The sequence below is a fragment of the Ictidomys tridecemlineatus genome, chromosome 2 (genome assembly GCF_052094955.1).
Source record: "Ictidomys tridecemlineatus isolate mIctTri1 chromosome 2, mIctTri1.hap1, whole genome shotgun sequence".
Lineage (NCBI taxonomy): Eukaryota > Metazoa > Chordata > Mammalia > Rodentia > Sciuridae > Ictidomys > Ictidomys tridecemlineatus.
This window is the reverse complement of record NC_135478.1, coordinates 168,383,023-168,398,351: the sequence shown is the minus strand read 5'-3', so window position 1 is coordinate 168,398,351 and position 15,329 is coordinate 168,383,023. Positions and strand designations below refer to the sequence as shown.

The 15,329-nt window shown below is 34.4% G+C and overlaps 1 protein-coding gene across 4 annotated transcripts in view; it reads right to left on the bottom strand.

The window, feature by feature from the left end:
- Pclo (piccolo presynaptic cytomatrix protein) overlaps window positions 1–15,329 on the bottom strand; it is a 402,900-nt gene that overhangs the window by 382,664 nt on the left and 4,907 nt on the right. For all 4 annotated transcript variants that reach the window (XR_013435134.1, XM_021735866.3, XM_078040136.1 and 1 more), the window contains exon 2: window positions 13,447–14,878. Coding sequence is in view for 3 of the 4 variants with exons in the window: in XM_021735866.3 (XP_021591541.2) it covers window positions 13,447–14,878 (1,432 nt within the window). In the remaining variant the exon portion in view is untranslated. The remainder of the gene's footprint in view (window positions 1–13,446; window positions 14,879–15,329) is intronic.

Here is a 15,329-nt window from a genome sequence, read left to right as displayed (position 1 = left end):
AGTAAGTATCTGATAACATTGTGATAATCCCTTCTTTATTTCCTGCTCATGTTTTCTCACCCCAACCCCTCCAGATAATTTCTTTGGATACATTTGGCTTTATCAGTTAACTCTAAGCTCCTTGTCAACTTGATCATTGAAGCTTCGTGCACAACCTGTCCTTAGGCTCTAACTTCATCTTTGGTCAAGTGCAAAATTAGAAAACCACCATGATATATATAGTATATGATATATATCAACACTGGGAAGTGCCTTGTATACAAAACTTATTTCCAAATAAAATGATTTGTGTTAGTTTATAAGTGTACATAAATATATCTCCACAAAAATGGAAACAGAAAAGTTAGAAAAAGGGAGAAGGGAAACATGAGGCCCCTGTCCCCTTGCTGAAAATTCAGCTTTCCTCTTAACATACCCTTTTCAGGAACAGAGCTCACTGTCCTATCTTTTGTCCTTTTTTTTTTTGTTGTTGTTGTTGTTACTGGGAATTGAACTCGGGGGTCCTCAACCACTGAGCCACATCCCCAGCCCTATTTTGTATTTTATTTAAAGACAGGGTCTCACTGAGTTGCTTAGTACCTTGATAAGTTGCTGAGGCTGACTTTGAACTTGTGATCCTCCTGTTTCAGTCTCCTGAGCTGCTGGGATTACAGGCGTGCACCACAGCAACTGACTCTTTTATCCTTTTAATGACCATTTTTTTAACTTTGATAAGCACATAAAAGATATTTGATTCATGTTTTCTGTCACTGCTAGGATACAGATTGAAATGATTGTCTATAGCTGTCACAATATGAAAAGTTTTTTATCCTCTTAGGATGTTTTAGAAAAAGCCTCCATTTTAATTCTACTAGGCAATTCTGGTGAATATAGAAATGATTTTTATCTCATTACTTAACAATCTTTCTACTAAAAACACCAGCATTTCCAATATCCTAATTGAAAAACAGGAAAAGAGAAAAGGGAAAAAAAGGGTCTTCCTATACATTGAGCAAATAAAAAAATCCACAACCAGCCCCAACATTAACAGCCTTCCACTCTACTGTTAGGTAGGTCTGCCACAAGGCACTCAGGGAGAATACCAGTAGGAATAGTACCACCACCCTGTCACTCATGTTAGAAACCTTGTCATAGTTTTCCCACATTCTCAATTATTCCCCAAGTGGATCTCCATTGCTTATGAAAAGAAATTCCCCATTCATTCTCTCACATTTCCAAAGTTACTATCCTTCATTTGACCCTTATTACAAACTTCTCAAATATTTTACACTTCCATGAAAAAAAACATTTTAATAAACAACAGAAGAGGTTGACTCTAACCACTTCCCCTAAACTTCAATGCCTCTCTGCTACCTATCAAATAAAGACAATTTTTATGAGAAATTCAAAATATATAATTTAATTAGTGTTGTTATGCTAGAACTTACACAACTCTGCTACTTGCAGGTCTATACCCCATCCTTCAGCATGATTGAGTCTTCATTTTATAATAACCATGAATGAGGACCTTATTTTAGTCCTTATCATTTCCTCTACATGCCACACAAGTCAGACAATCTTGGAGGCCAAGACTCATTCCAACAAGTCAGTTCACAAAGATTACATTCATAAGCAACTTCCCTGATCCCCTGTCACAAGTAGCACCCCCTCCCTAACACTACACTAATCATCCACTTTGATAAACCATGAGACAAATGTGATAATTAGTACCAGTAGAGCCTACAACTGTATCAGTGTATCCTGGAGGACTCTTTCCCTCAATGTGCAATCATTAAATGAAATTACCTAACTATCGGGGTGGCAAGCCTGAACTATTGCTCAATTCTACATTGTATATGACAAACAAGGAGAAACAGTAATCTTTTGCTTTTCCTAACCATGGCCTTTCAGAAGGTGTATAAATGAAATTCAAGTTATTGAAACAATTATTTAATGAGCTACTCTAACTCAGTTCTATGAAAAAGATCAAAAGAAATGCATAATATTTTTCATTCATATAGTTTTCCAGCTTGATATGCTATATAAATGGGGAGAACAAAGTGATCAGAAAGCATTCCTGCTCTTTTTTAGTTGTAGATGGACACAATATATCTTATTTATTTTTATGTGGTGCTGAGTATTGAACCCAGAGCCTCACACATGGTAGGCAAGCACTCTACCACTGAGCCAGATCACTGTATACTTTCATATAGATTTGCATTTAATTATTCTAATATACTTCCTTGGTAATTGCAATGCACAGGGTTACTTTTTGTTGAGCATATATCTATATTGGTGCTGGAAAATACAGTAATGAAATTTCACTGGCTAAAGCCTTTGCTGGATAATTATAAACGCCTTAGATCTTTCAAGAATTACAACTTGAAAGCTTAATGTGAACATTACATACAGAATTTCAACTAAGGGTGCCACTTTCAAAAAATGTCTCAAAACTATGATTGCCAAAAATTATATTATGATTTTTATGAGTGTCTTCAGTAATAATTGAAAGTAATTAACTTGATACATCTAAGTAATGAATTAAATCAGTAGATTTTGGGAGCTCAGAATTAAAGTATATTCCTGCTCAGCATTACTAATTTGTTTAGCTTTGAAACTGACTGAAAGTCTCTCAAAACAACAATGAAAAACTTCTACTTCCAACAAATACAAATTTGTTGGAATTTGCATAAGATTTACAATGAAATTTGTACTCAATTACAAAGCATATGTACTTGTAATAATGGAACATAGAAAGATAATGTTAGGAATTTATATTTTCTGGTGATAATTCATATTAGTTGTTTAATAAACTGTCTTAAACCATGATCTTATCCTGTAGATAGACAGTAATACCTGTTGGGTTCTTCTTGACTCTTCACAAGTAAACTTCTCTGCAACCATAACATCTGAATTGACCATTTGCCATGGAGGCAGTGTTCTCATCCTCTCACCCGAACAATGATTCTCAGCCAACTATGCTCTTCTCTTATTTACCTAAAAGTTATTCATCCTTTACAATCCACAGTGAATTACCTCCTTTACACTTACTCTTTCTCCATTAATGAAGATCTACCACTTCTTAACTATTACTATTATAGTCTGAAATGGATTTTAGACTCTATATGTGGTGGTTTAAAGTATTTTCCAATTATTTCCCCTTCTCTCATTTTAGACTTTAAAAAGGAGTGACATCTGACATAATTTTCCTATGTACATATATGAAAATATCACAGTGAATCTCACCATCATGTTCATCCACAAGAATGGGATCCCAACTAGAATAAGATATATTCTATACTTTCATAATTATATTAAATGGATTCTACTGTCATGATAACTAAAAATAACCAATACACTGTAAAAAAATGGAGTGATAAGTTTTCAGGCTTACTATTAGCTTCTGTATTGGATACCAATTAAATTTTGAATTTCATTTAATGCTGAACTATACAAAAGGATTTTTTCCTATTTCTGATCAAATTGTCTTAAAATACTTATTAAAAACCTTATATTATTTTGAATGCCATAGAAAGATAACCAGACAAATAGAGCCAAAAAATCAGCCTTATAAAAAATAATTCAAGCTAAGGTTTGGTGACAGATTATGCTTTCTGCTACTCAAAGATTGCCCAAAACACACGACCTCCCCTACAGAGGCTGTTACTCCCAACAGCAGTTTGGCTGCAGATGGCTCACTGTAGTTATCATCTTTAGCTTTGCATATTAATACATAATTTATTTTGGTTAAAAAATAGACACTAGCATTCGTCAGATTTTAATAAGATGCTCAGCAACTTGGAAAAGAAATTTCATTTAAAATATCCAAAAGTTAGATGGATATTTCCTCTCTGAAACTGTGAATTACAATTTTCAGCTGCATAATTCAGCAATCATAAACAAAGCTTGTGATATGCAAACTAAATATGCACTTTTTACATACACCATAACAATGTTCATCAATTGCTAGCAATAGCATTTGTAAATCCTAACAAATAGGATAGAATATAGAAGAATGTTTTTAATATGTTTGTCAGGGTAACCCAAAACAAAGAAAACTGACACATTTGCTAAAGCACAAATTATAAAATAATTGCAGCACATAGACATGAAAGTATATCTATATTCCATTACAGTTACACAAAGAAAAGAGAATGACAAATTAGTAAACTGAGCTTACCTACATTATACATTAATACTTTTAGACTGCCTCACATATGGTGATTTCAAACTGTAGTATTTCAATGGATTAACACACACCTTAGGCTATCATACAATTTTGCAGCCTGTGATATAGTGGATCCAATTAGACAATATTTGCGTGATTATTTGAATAGCTTATTAAATTTTCCTTTTATGATTTTATTTAAAGATGAAAAATGAAATAATAAATTACATTACTGAAATGAAGCAAAGGTCTCATGAATTTAATATAAAATGAAATATGTCAGATGTTCCATGGAATTAAGCCAATTTATTGTGTGTTGACTTGGGAAAAAAAGGAAGTACATTTTTGAAAATATATGAAATGCTTAAAATATATTATTGCTTGGGTAAAAGGAATTTTAACATTTTCTAACTTGTTGTGAATGAAAGTCCCTTATATCTTGTAAATTGCTCAAATTTAACATAGTTTCGTGAATCTTTAAGGAAAATATGATTTCAAAATGAAGCTTAATTTACATTATTTTGTATTTTCCCCAATACTACTTATATTTTTCATTATCGTTTATTTTCTTCTGGTCTTTTTAAAATCCTTCCTCTGTAAGTAAAAAAAAAAAAAAGAAGATATATACATTAAAATTTTTTTAATAGGTACAATTATAGAATTCCTAAATCACATGCTCACATAATGAAAACTGCCACTTAATTTATTTTCTTTTACATAAATAGAAATCTGTTGTTGAAAGTATACAGTTGAAAACTGTGATAAAATATCATATTTCTATGAATTGTTTTGCATTTAATAAAATTTTTATTAGAAAAATAAGAAAAAAAGATGATTTGCTGTTTTACATCAGGTAAGACCAGATCTCACCTACATATACCTTATTACATTCCACTTTAGAAACAGGATTGTTCCCTTGTAGATTGCTAAATTATTGGCTCTCCTTCTAAGCTCTGATTTCTGCTCTTAACAGTAAACCAAGTTATTACCTTTACAATCTCTATTATCAAATTCTAACAAAATGACTGGCTCAGAAGACTTTGAATTCTTATCTTCCTATTCTGCATACTTATTTTTAAAATGAATGCCTCATTAAAGGAGTATTAAATGACAAAATGCAGATATATTGCTTAGTAGTGTTTGAAATGCACAGTATTCAAACTTACTCTCATCTCTGTGACAAAGAACCAGTCTGCTTTTGTTCTGAAGAAAAAAGTAAGAAACTTTGCAGTGAAGTTGTTGCTATGTAACTAGCAATATTTTCAAGTGAACTTGTAGTAATACCAGCAAGAATGTAGTTACAAGAAGGGCAGAACTAGCCCTGGAACCAAGATCACCTGATGCCTTACTGATGCCTATAATATGGTAATTTCTTTTAGGAAAATTATTATACACCCCTAATAGATTATTTGTATATTTGTCTTCAGTTCAATAAACAATATGTGAGTTAATTTATCCCTGTGTTAAGCTTACTGATCCAAAAGATGATTTTGTTAACAGTGTATATCTGCTTTCACAGAACATCTGGTGTTACCAAGTTATGTAAAATATCATACAACTTCTAATAATACACAACAACAAGCTTACTATAAAATTCAGTTCTTCAAAAAGATATCTGAGGCTGTACACACACCTGTAATCCCAGCAGCTCAGGAGGCTGAGGCAGGAGGATCATGAGTTCAAAGCCAGCCTCAGCAAAAGTGAAGCCCTAAGCAACTCAGTGACACCCTGTCTCTAACAAAATACAAAACAGGGCTGGGGGTGTGGCTCAGTGGTCGAATGCCCCTGAGTTCAGTCTCTGGTACCAAAAAATTAAAAATAAAAAAAAAGATATCTGAAACATCTAGTGATTTAAAAGCTGGAAGTAAAAACAGTCTTTAGTTTTAATGAGTAAAGTATGAGTACAACATGAGGTACACACAAACATTCAGGAAATAGCCACATAACAAGTAAAATGTTTCTAGAGGACCACATCAAAGATTTGACCAAAACCAATATGGTATGTGTAAACATATATAAATAATACATATTTTAAAATATTTGGGTCATTCTATTTCTTTAACTTCATTAGAAAATATTTTGAATAAGGGTAAATTCATTTTGTTATAATTAGGATATTCTTGTTTTAACAGTATGAACAGTGATACTCTTATTATATATCATCATAGGCATTATCAGAATATTTTAAAAAGAACTAGATAGGATCCTTTGTCTTCCAAAAACCATATGCTTAGAATTATGGTGCTTTATTTCCCTTAATGGGCTTCATATAAACATGGTGCCAGTTAAAGTATACACAACTTTGACAAAGAATGATGAAGAAAATGATTAAACAGTATCACAGACATAAGACAAATTTTCATTGTTAAATTGAACCAAAAATTCTTAAAATTTCACCAAGAACAATGTTGCCATACTTTTGACCTTATATATGCCAGCCCCAAAGGCTCATCTGTTAAGACCTTGGTCCCCAGTATGGAACTATTGGGAGGAGGTAGACCCTTTAAAAAGTGGGGTCTAGTGGGAGGCCTTGTGGTCACTGGAGACATGCCCTTCAAGAGAGTAGTGAGGCCCCGCTTGTTCTTCTTTTTGTTTCCTAACCATGAGGTGAATGTTTTTTTATCCCCCACGTGCTTCTTCCATGATGCACACTGTGTTAGCACACACTCAAAACAAGAGGGCCAAGAGACCAAGGACTAAAACCTCCAAAACTTTGAGCCAAACTAAAATGAATTCCAATTAATTCTAAAATTATAGCTAACAATCTAAAAAACAAGCATTTAAATCCTTTATCCATTCCTTCACATCATATACTTGGTTAAACAATCATTTGAACATTCAGAACTTTTAGATTACATCAGAGTTGATTTTAATTATAACATGAATTCACAAGTTGAAAAAATGCAAAAATGTATGTCATTAAATGTCTTCTTCTCTAACACTGAGGCTTGAGTTTCAGGATCAATCAGTATTAAATTTTGCTTGTAATTATTTGTTGCAGTTGCCATTATAACTTTAAATAATGCTTTGATTTTTACTTTTGATCTATAAATTTAAAATGTTACATATCTACAGCTTGCATGAATTTTTTTTCAAACTAATTTTTTTTCAAAAGACAATACTATCATCTATTTTTAGGAATAGAAAGAGCTCTCTATGAAATAAGAAGAGCTTTTATGTATAAATATTTCAAAGGCATTGCATTGAAGACAAAGATACAATCAATTTATTAAAAGTTTATAATAATTTTCCTCTCATAAAATAACCAGTTCCCTACCTGTAAAGGAGGCAGGAATGAATATAAAATCTCAGAATTGTATACATTCCCGGGTGCATTCCTTCTCTTTCCTATTTACTGCCCTCACCCCTTGACCCTCAGCTGCCATTAGGACTATATGCATCAATTATACATTTACTCACCATTCAAAATTTTTGAATCTCAAGTCATCCATCAACTCCAAGACTAATCTCCAAATGACAGAGTGAGGGAACCCCACAACTAATCCCCATCCCTCTTTGGGTACATAAGATAACCCTGCTGTACTTCAGTTTTCTTCCTAACACTACCATCTGTCACACCATATGTTTTACTGATTTGTGACCTCACTAGAAAATCCACTCCATGAGGAAAATATTTTTATGTATTTTGTTTATTCTCATATCCCCATAGTCTAGAACATGCCAAAAATATGGGGGATGTTAAGTAGTTGAATAAACAACAATAGATGTTGTTTAGCTGTATAATCTAGGAAATTTCTGAGTCATTAATGAGGTACACTTTTATCCTCAACCAGCCCATTGATATTTTCATATGATAATTATCAATGAAATATCCACTTAAATCTTTGTGAGGAATAATAAGAATTCTTAAGTTATTTTTCCTGAATGAACTCTTATGAGGTTGGGTTTATATGTTTTTTTTTCCCTATTGGTTCATTTCTAGTATTCATATGGTATTAATGTCAAATGTCTAGTTAGGCTCTTAACCCACTAATTTATAGTATCACCATTAGTATGAGTAATTGACAGAATTTATTCGTATAGACGGTTTTGTTTTCCTGTTATTACTCTCTTTTGAGGGCAAGTAGGATGGTGGTCAAATAAGTAAGGCCAACTTTGCTCTGAAGGTAAAAGATTTAGTACAGTTGACTCATGGTTGAGATTATTTCTTTTCTCTTGTGAGAAAGGAGCATTACCTCCACTCCTACTCTTATTTCAAAAGCTTCTAGTTTTCTTAAGAGGGCACTTCTTAAGCAACTCTCTTCTTCATTTAGAGAACATTCTCTAGTGGTACAGAGGGATAAATAAAGTGTCTATCATACCGTGTGTCTTATTTATTTCTGCCCTTTACTACAATGGATGCTCTTCCCACTGAATGTAGGAAAGAATCTAGGTATCCTCCTTGCTCCTACTGCAATTTTAAAATCTATTCTTTGATTACCACCCACAAACCACTACTACTTTTTTATATTTGTTGACTCCAAGTTTAGGGCCTTTCTCAGGTTCCTTCAGAAAGCTACTGTACAATGAATGGTTTTCTCAGCTCTTTGTCAACTCCTTCCCTTTGCCAGGAATCCCTCCATATACCAAATGATGTTACTGGTACTCTTTCATCTTTTCAGGAACTATTATGCTATCAATATTTTAAAAGTGGGACTTCTAGAAAGAGTAGATGAATATTTGAGTGCTTAGTCCTCCTTTTATAAAGGAACTGTGTGGCAGCCTGCTTTGAGTTTAAGGTGAGAAAAAATTTAAAAAATCTGTGTTAAAAACAGCAAGAAATTTGAAAAAGACTATCCTCTTTTCTAAAACTTCTTTCAGTCATCCCACTATGAGAAATACCTTACTGGTTTGCTTTTTCCACAGGTACCAGACTCCTGATATTTGGCATAGCTCTTCTCTTTTCTTACCAGCTCTTTTTAAACAAATCCTTACCCCCCCAAGGCCCCTGCAGGCCCATTCTGTTTCTCACTAGAACCAGAAGCATCAACACTATCCACCTAAAAGAGGTGGCCAGTGAAGCCATTTTACCCAACTGGAGATTTTTAGTCATTGTTTGATCTGTCATTTTAGTAAATAATGACAGTTTTTATGCACATCTATATATGTAAGTCTAGGGGTAATTTTTTTTTCTCCTGAAAGGTGGCCATTTTTTTTTGAATAGAAAATATCTAGTTTCAGCAGAAAAAAACTAATTAATATATCATAATCTAATAAAACAGGGGGGCACCTAAATTCACTTTCATCATTAACATTTGCTTCATTATCAACATTATGAAAAGTAACAATTCATTTTCATACATTTTAAAATTTGAAAAAGTTTAAAGAATTACCAAACATTAGGCACAAGCCTTTCAATCTGGCCCTAAATCTATCTTGCCTAAGAGTACACACCAAAAAAGACAAAACAAATCTATACAAACAACAATAAAAATTGCTTTTGTCACTGATTAGAAAGTAAATGATCAGTTTCTGTGTCAGAAACCAAGACCAAAGAGAGGAAATATATTGTACTGATTAATTCCATTAATGGATCAGGAAGAAGAGCTACAGCCATAAACTCCTTTTGGCATCATAAGTCTAGGCTTGGAGCCAATGGATTCTTAAGGTTTATTTGGAATAGCACACATCTTCAGAGCCTCCAAGGAGGGCAGTTAATTTATAGGCCATCCTCACACATAGGTGACTGGGTTGTCTAAAATGTCTTTGTGGATAGGAGAAAGGCTGGCAAATTATAATTAAAGAAGTAAACATGCCCCTAAATCTTGTGGCTAAGTGTAGCTACCTCTCCAGTCCTTCCTCCCCAGAGGTTTTAGTAATTTAAGTCAGTATAGTCACAAGTAAATATAGTCACAATTCTGATGTGTGGGTTAAAAAAAAAATCAGAGAAATTCTTCTAGTGTTTTCAATACAAAAGACCAGTATTCTATTTTACTCACTGAACACAAAAGTCATATACTGAGTTACGTACATGTAAAGGTCAAACTGGAAAACAACATTCATGTAAACTGAAGTACCAAAGAAATGTCCAACATCTGTTCCTATTTTGCATGGAAGAACTGTTTAATGAATGTGAATATTTGAGGCCAGCTTGGAATATGCATGGAGATTTACTTTTTCATGGATACGTAGAACAGTTTAGAAACAGTGGTCATCCCCAAAATTCCATCTACTTTATCTCATGGAACAGAAGCCTTCAGCCTCTACCCAGCCCTAACTTCACAACTCTGACCTCCAGATAATTCAGGAGGTTAAGAAGCTGTCCATGTGGTGAAAAGATTAGGTAGGATACCTTTCTAGAATTCAGAATTAGAACTATAATTATATTTTTTCCTTATGGTGAAAAGAAATGAAAATTAAAACTAAATGTTATTATTAATATTATTGATCAAAATTTTTAGATTTCTACTTCAGAATCCAACTTCTGATATTATATCTATATAGATATAGAAAATAATGTGCAATGTACAAGTAAACTTTAAAAGTCAAATCTATTTAAGATGTTAATATTATCTATTCTGCAATGTATTACAAGTCTAAAATCACACTGTATACTTAAAAAATACTATCTCACACAAATTTTCAGTTAATCCTTCTAACAACCCAATGTGTTTGACAGAGAATGTGTTGTTATTTTTATATTTTAATGGTTCCACTATAATAGAAAGTGTAAATGACCTGTCTAAGCCCATTCAGTCAATAAGGAATGCCTTCCTTCATTTAGCTAATGAGGACCTCTGCCTGCCTCAGCTTCACATTTCCTACTCCTTCCCTACCCATCCATGTGTGTTCAAATTTCTATTATTCTTCACATTCCAGTTCAAGTACTTCTGCTTTGATTACAGAGCTCCAAATTCCCTCTGGTAGTAATGGTTTCTTCCTTTGTCCTAAGTACTTTCTGTCTCTTCCCACAGGAATAAACAGATTTGGAATTAGATGCTTTGAGTTATTCTTGGTAATTTACTATCTGAGGAGCCTAATAACTAAAGCAATCATAGCAACCATCTGAACACCAGTTTCCTTACTAGTATAATAGAAAAAATAGAATATATGCCCATGGAAATATTTGGGAGTTTAATTTTGATAAAAGAAATAAGAATTATGTGAAATGTAAAGCCCTATATAAAGTTACTCCATTCTCTCTCTCTCTCTCTCTCTCTCTCTCTCTCTCTCTCTCTCTCTCTCTCTCCTCTCTCTCTCTCCTCCCTCCCCCTTCCCCTCCTCCCCCCTCTTGCACAATTTCATTTCCCCTATTTCTACTTTAGGAAAGAACCCATTATCTAATAAATATTTTATTCAGTCAAAGTACTCAATGGTGCTTCACAACTTGGCATTTGATACAAATTTGGAAAATAATCAAATGCATGACTACATTAATCAAAGTATGTTTCAGAAAACAGACATCTATCACTACTGCTGAGTATAAAAAGCAAAAAATATAACTTCAACCCATCTCCAAACTCACTGGCCATTTTCTCCCCATCATCCAGCTAACTTGGATTTATTCCTGATTTCCAACATACATCTTCCACTTTTCTGTTTCCAGATCTTGACCTAAGTCATTACCCTTTGTCATGTTCTCTATCTATTAAAATAGTATTGACCCTAACACCTAGCTCAAATTCCACTTGCTCCATAGAGATTTCTTTGATCTTATCCACTGGAAAAATGGAATAAATTTCTACTCTGAAATCCATATTTGTTCATATCCCTCACAGTTCTTAACATCTGTACACAAAATATATTTCCTTGTGCATACATTTATATAGTTTCTAATTGAGTATATTTTAATCATGTAAAGATCAACATTCGTGTTTTAGTATATGTATGTCCCACCAAACATGTAGCAGAATGTACATTTAGTACATATTCAAATACTATCTGTCTTTCACCTAATAGCTATACAAATAAAGTGGTTTAAATTCCCAACTTCATATATTTATCTTATAAATTGATACTCAAATATAACAAATTCAAACATTTGATGAAATTATAATTTGAGATATTATTACTTTTTCTATTGAGATAGTACACAATGAGCAGAAACATATCATTACCAAAATTTTAAAAACTACATATATAAACAAATTACTTATAATATAATTTCTTCATTAATTTGAATGTAGTGTGTTCTTATTAGTTGCAATACCAGTAAAGAATAATGTACTTAAAATGTTAAAGCACTTAATATGACTTTTGGTTAAAAGAGTAAACAGTACTTCAGAAAAAAAAACAGATATTGACATATTTTAAATCTATATCATTTTCATTTTCATTAGCACCCAAATTAATATAACAGTTATCAATACTCATTATTGTTATAATTTATCATAACATAGATTTCACTTACAACAAGCATACACAAATATCCCTCATTTAGGGATATTTAAATCAATAATCCTTCACTGCCTGCTGTCAGTTACTTCCCGAGTATTCATAGATATGATGCGTGGTCAGCCCACTAACAGCTGTCCTCCAGATGGACTCCACATGCCTTCTCATCAAGTAGGGGCTATTGGATCTGCTCTCTTATACTCTTTTAGACCCTACACCTATTCATCCCCACTTTATTCATATTATTATCCCATCTTCACTAACTTAACTCAGAGAATTTCCTACGTGCTCTGTGATTTTATGTTTCGTTCTTTTGTACCTATCTGTGTCACAATTAGTCCCTTTATGATTAGTGGTTAGGCAGACTTATATAGGTAAAGCCTTGGCAATATTAACTGTAATCATCAGAGAAGACATTCGTCAATGCTAAACTTGCTCTAATGACTTCATTTTTTTTGTATTGATCTATGCCATTTTCAATGACTACCAACTAATGAGGGAAACATGCCCTCATTGGATATATCAAAATTCAATTTTACATTAAAACTGTATATAGAATCCAAGAACACTGTCCACTTTTCCCTAAAACAAATATGATTCTAGTCAAGAATACCAAAATTTTGGTAGGTAGGAGCATCAATTTAAAACTTAAAGCAAAATCATTTTATGCCAAATAACAAATAATGTAGATATTACACAGAGTGAAATGAGTAGGAACTCAGCATCTTTCAATCAATTTGTACTTGTTTTATGTGCCAAATTTTCAAAAATTGTGCAATATTTGGGGATTATTGGAGAAAACATAAAAAATCAATTGACAACTGAAAACAAAGAACGAGGGGAGGGAAGAATGAACAATGGAACTAGAGAAAGACAATGCCATTCTACCATATAAGGTAAACTAAGCATCATTTACAGAAGGATGATATGCTTTAAGAACATGGACTCTGAATACATCCACTCACCTTGGTTAAATGAGGATTGGGATTAAAACCACAGAGGCTACAGACCGTGGTCTGACACTCAGTGCATGTGTTAAAATTGGCCTTTTCTGGATCATGCAACAGAAGTTCGGTGGTATTGCAAAGAGGACAGATGGTTTTAGATGGGCCTTGTACTAGAGTCTGTGCTACAGATGGAGAAGTTGGTGGTGGTTGTAGAGGTTTCTCAGTTACCATTTGGCTTACTGGTTTTGTAGACTGATGAGCTGAGGGCTTTGCTGGGCCAGGCTGCTGAGGTGGGGGCTTTGCCTGGCTAGGCTTCTGAGGTGGGGGCTTAGCTGGGGAAGGCTGCTGAGGTGGGGGCTTAGCTGGGGCAGGCTGCTGAGGTGGGGGCTTTGCAGGGGTAGGCTGCTGAGCTGGAGTCTTTCCTGGCCCAGGCTGCTGAGCTGGAGCCTTTCCTGGCCCAGGCTGCTGAACTGGAGTCTTTCCTGGCCCTGATGGCTTAGCGGGAGACTGTGGTCCAGGTTGTTGACCTGGGGGTTTTGGTGTACCAGGCTGCTGGGCTGGAGACTTTGGCCCAGGCTGAGATGAAGGCTTCTCTGACCCAGCCTGCTGAGATGGAGGCTTTGTTGTCCCTGGCGGCTGGGCCAAGGGTTTCACTGTCCCTTGCTGTTGAGTGAGGGTCTTCACCAGCCCTGGTTGCTGGACTACAGGCTTTGTAGCCCCAGGCTGTGTTTTTTCAGGTCCAAGCTGCTGGGCTGGAGATTTTCCAGAAGTTGCTTGCTGAACAGGTGATTTGGATGGGCTCTGCTGTGTGGGTTTTACTGGTTCTCCCCTTACTATGTCTGACTGTTTCGTTTGAGGCCTGGCTGCATCTCGCTGAAGTGGTGATTTTGCTGTGTCTGTCTGAGCAAGCTGGGCAGGCCCCTGAACTGGCTTTCCTGTACCAGGGGGTTGTGGTTTAATTTTTTCTGGCTGCTGAGAAGATGCTGATTTGGGAGAGCCATCCTGCTGAAGTGGGTCCTTAACAGGTCCTTGCTGCTTGGGAACTGCCTTGGGTGACTGTTGCTGTGGTGGAGGTTTTGTGATTCCTTCGGGTTTTCCCTGTTCCTTTTGAGCTACTTTTTGTTTCTTGGTGGCTTCTTCCTGGGATACCTCAGAGTCTGATATTAAATCAAAAGGGTTGAATTTATTTACAACAGAGGATACAGCACTTAAAGGGTTGACTTCAGAGAGGAAACCAGGCATCATGCTAGACTTGTGCTCTTCTTTAAAGTCAGTTCTGGACTTTGATTCTTTCAAGCTAATAGTGGAAGGACTCCTTCCAGGTAATTTCTGCTCTGACCTGAAAGTATCTGTAGTTCTACTTTTACTGAGACCAGGCTGAGCTGGACGCCCTGGGTCGGGAGGTTTTCCTGGTTGCTTTGGAGAATGACTACTATCCAACTCTTGTTTCCTAAAAAACAAAAAAAAGTGAAAACAGTAGAAGTTACTTCAAATCAAATATTAAAAGGCTATCACTTTGTTATATTCCTCAAAATTATGAATGCAAAAATTTAAGTAGAAACAATTATGTAGCAACCTGTGAGTGATCACAATGGTCTTGCTATTTTTTTTAATAAGTGGGTAGAAATTTTCAATAGGGAGGTAAAGAAGAAACAATACTTGCCAAGAGTAATGAAAAATTAAGATATACAGATTACAAATATTTATAATGAAAATAACTTATGTCTATTTAATAGAATCTTCAAATACTTAAAACTTAATTAAATGTATGTTTAAATTAAAAACCTAAGTAAGTCAATGAATGTCCTATCATAGTTCTTATGTGGTCACCAGTGCATCTTTTTAAATTAAAATTTATGGTCAAAGAAAGTCTCCTAAGTAGCAGGATCATTAAGAAGTAA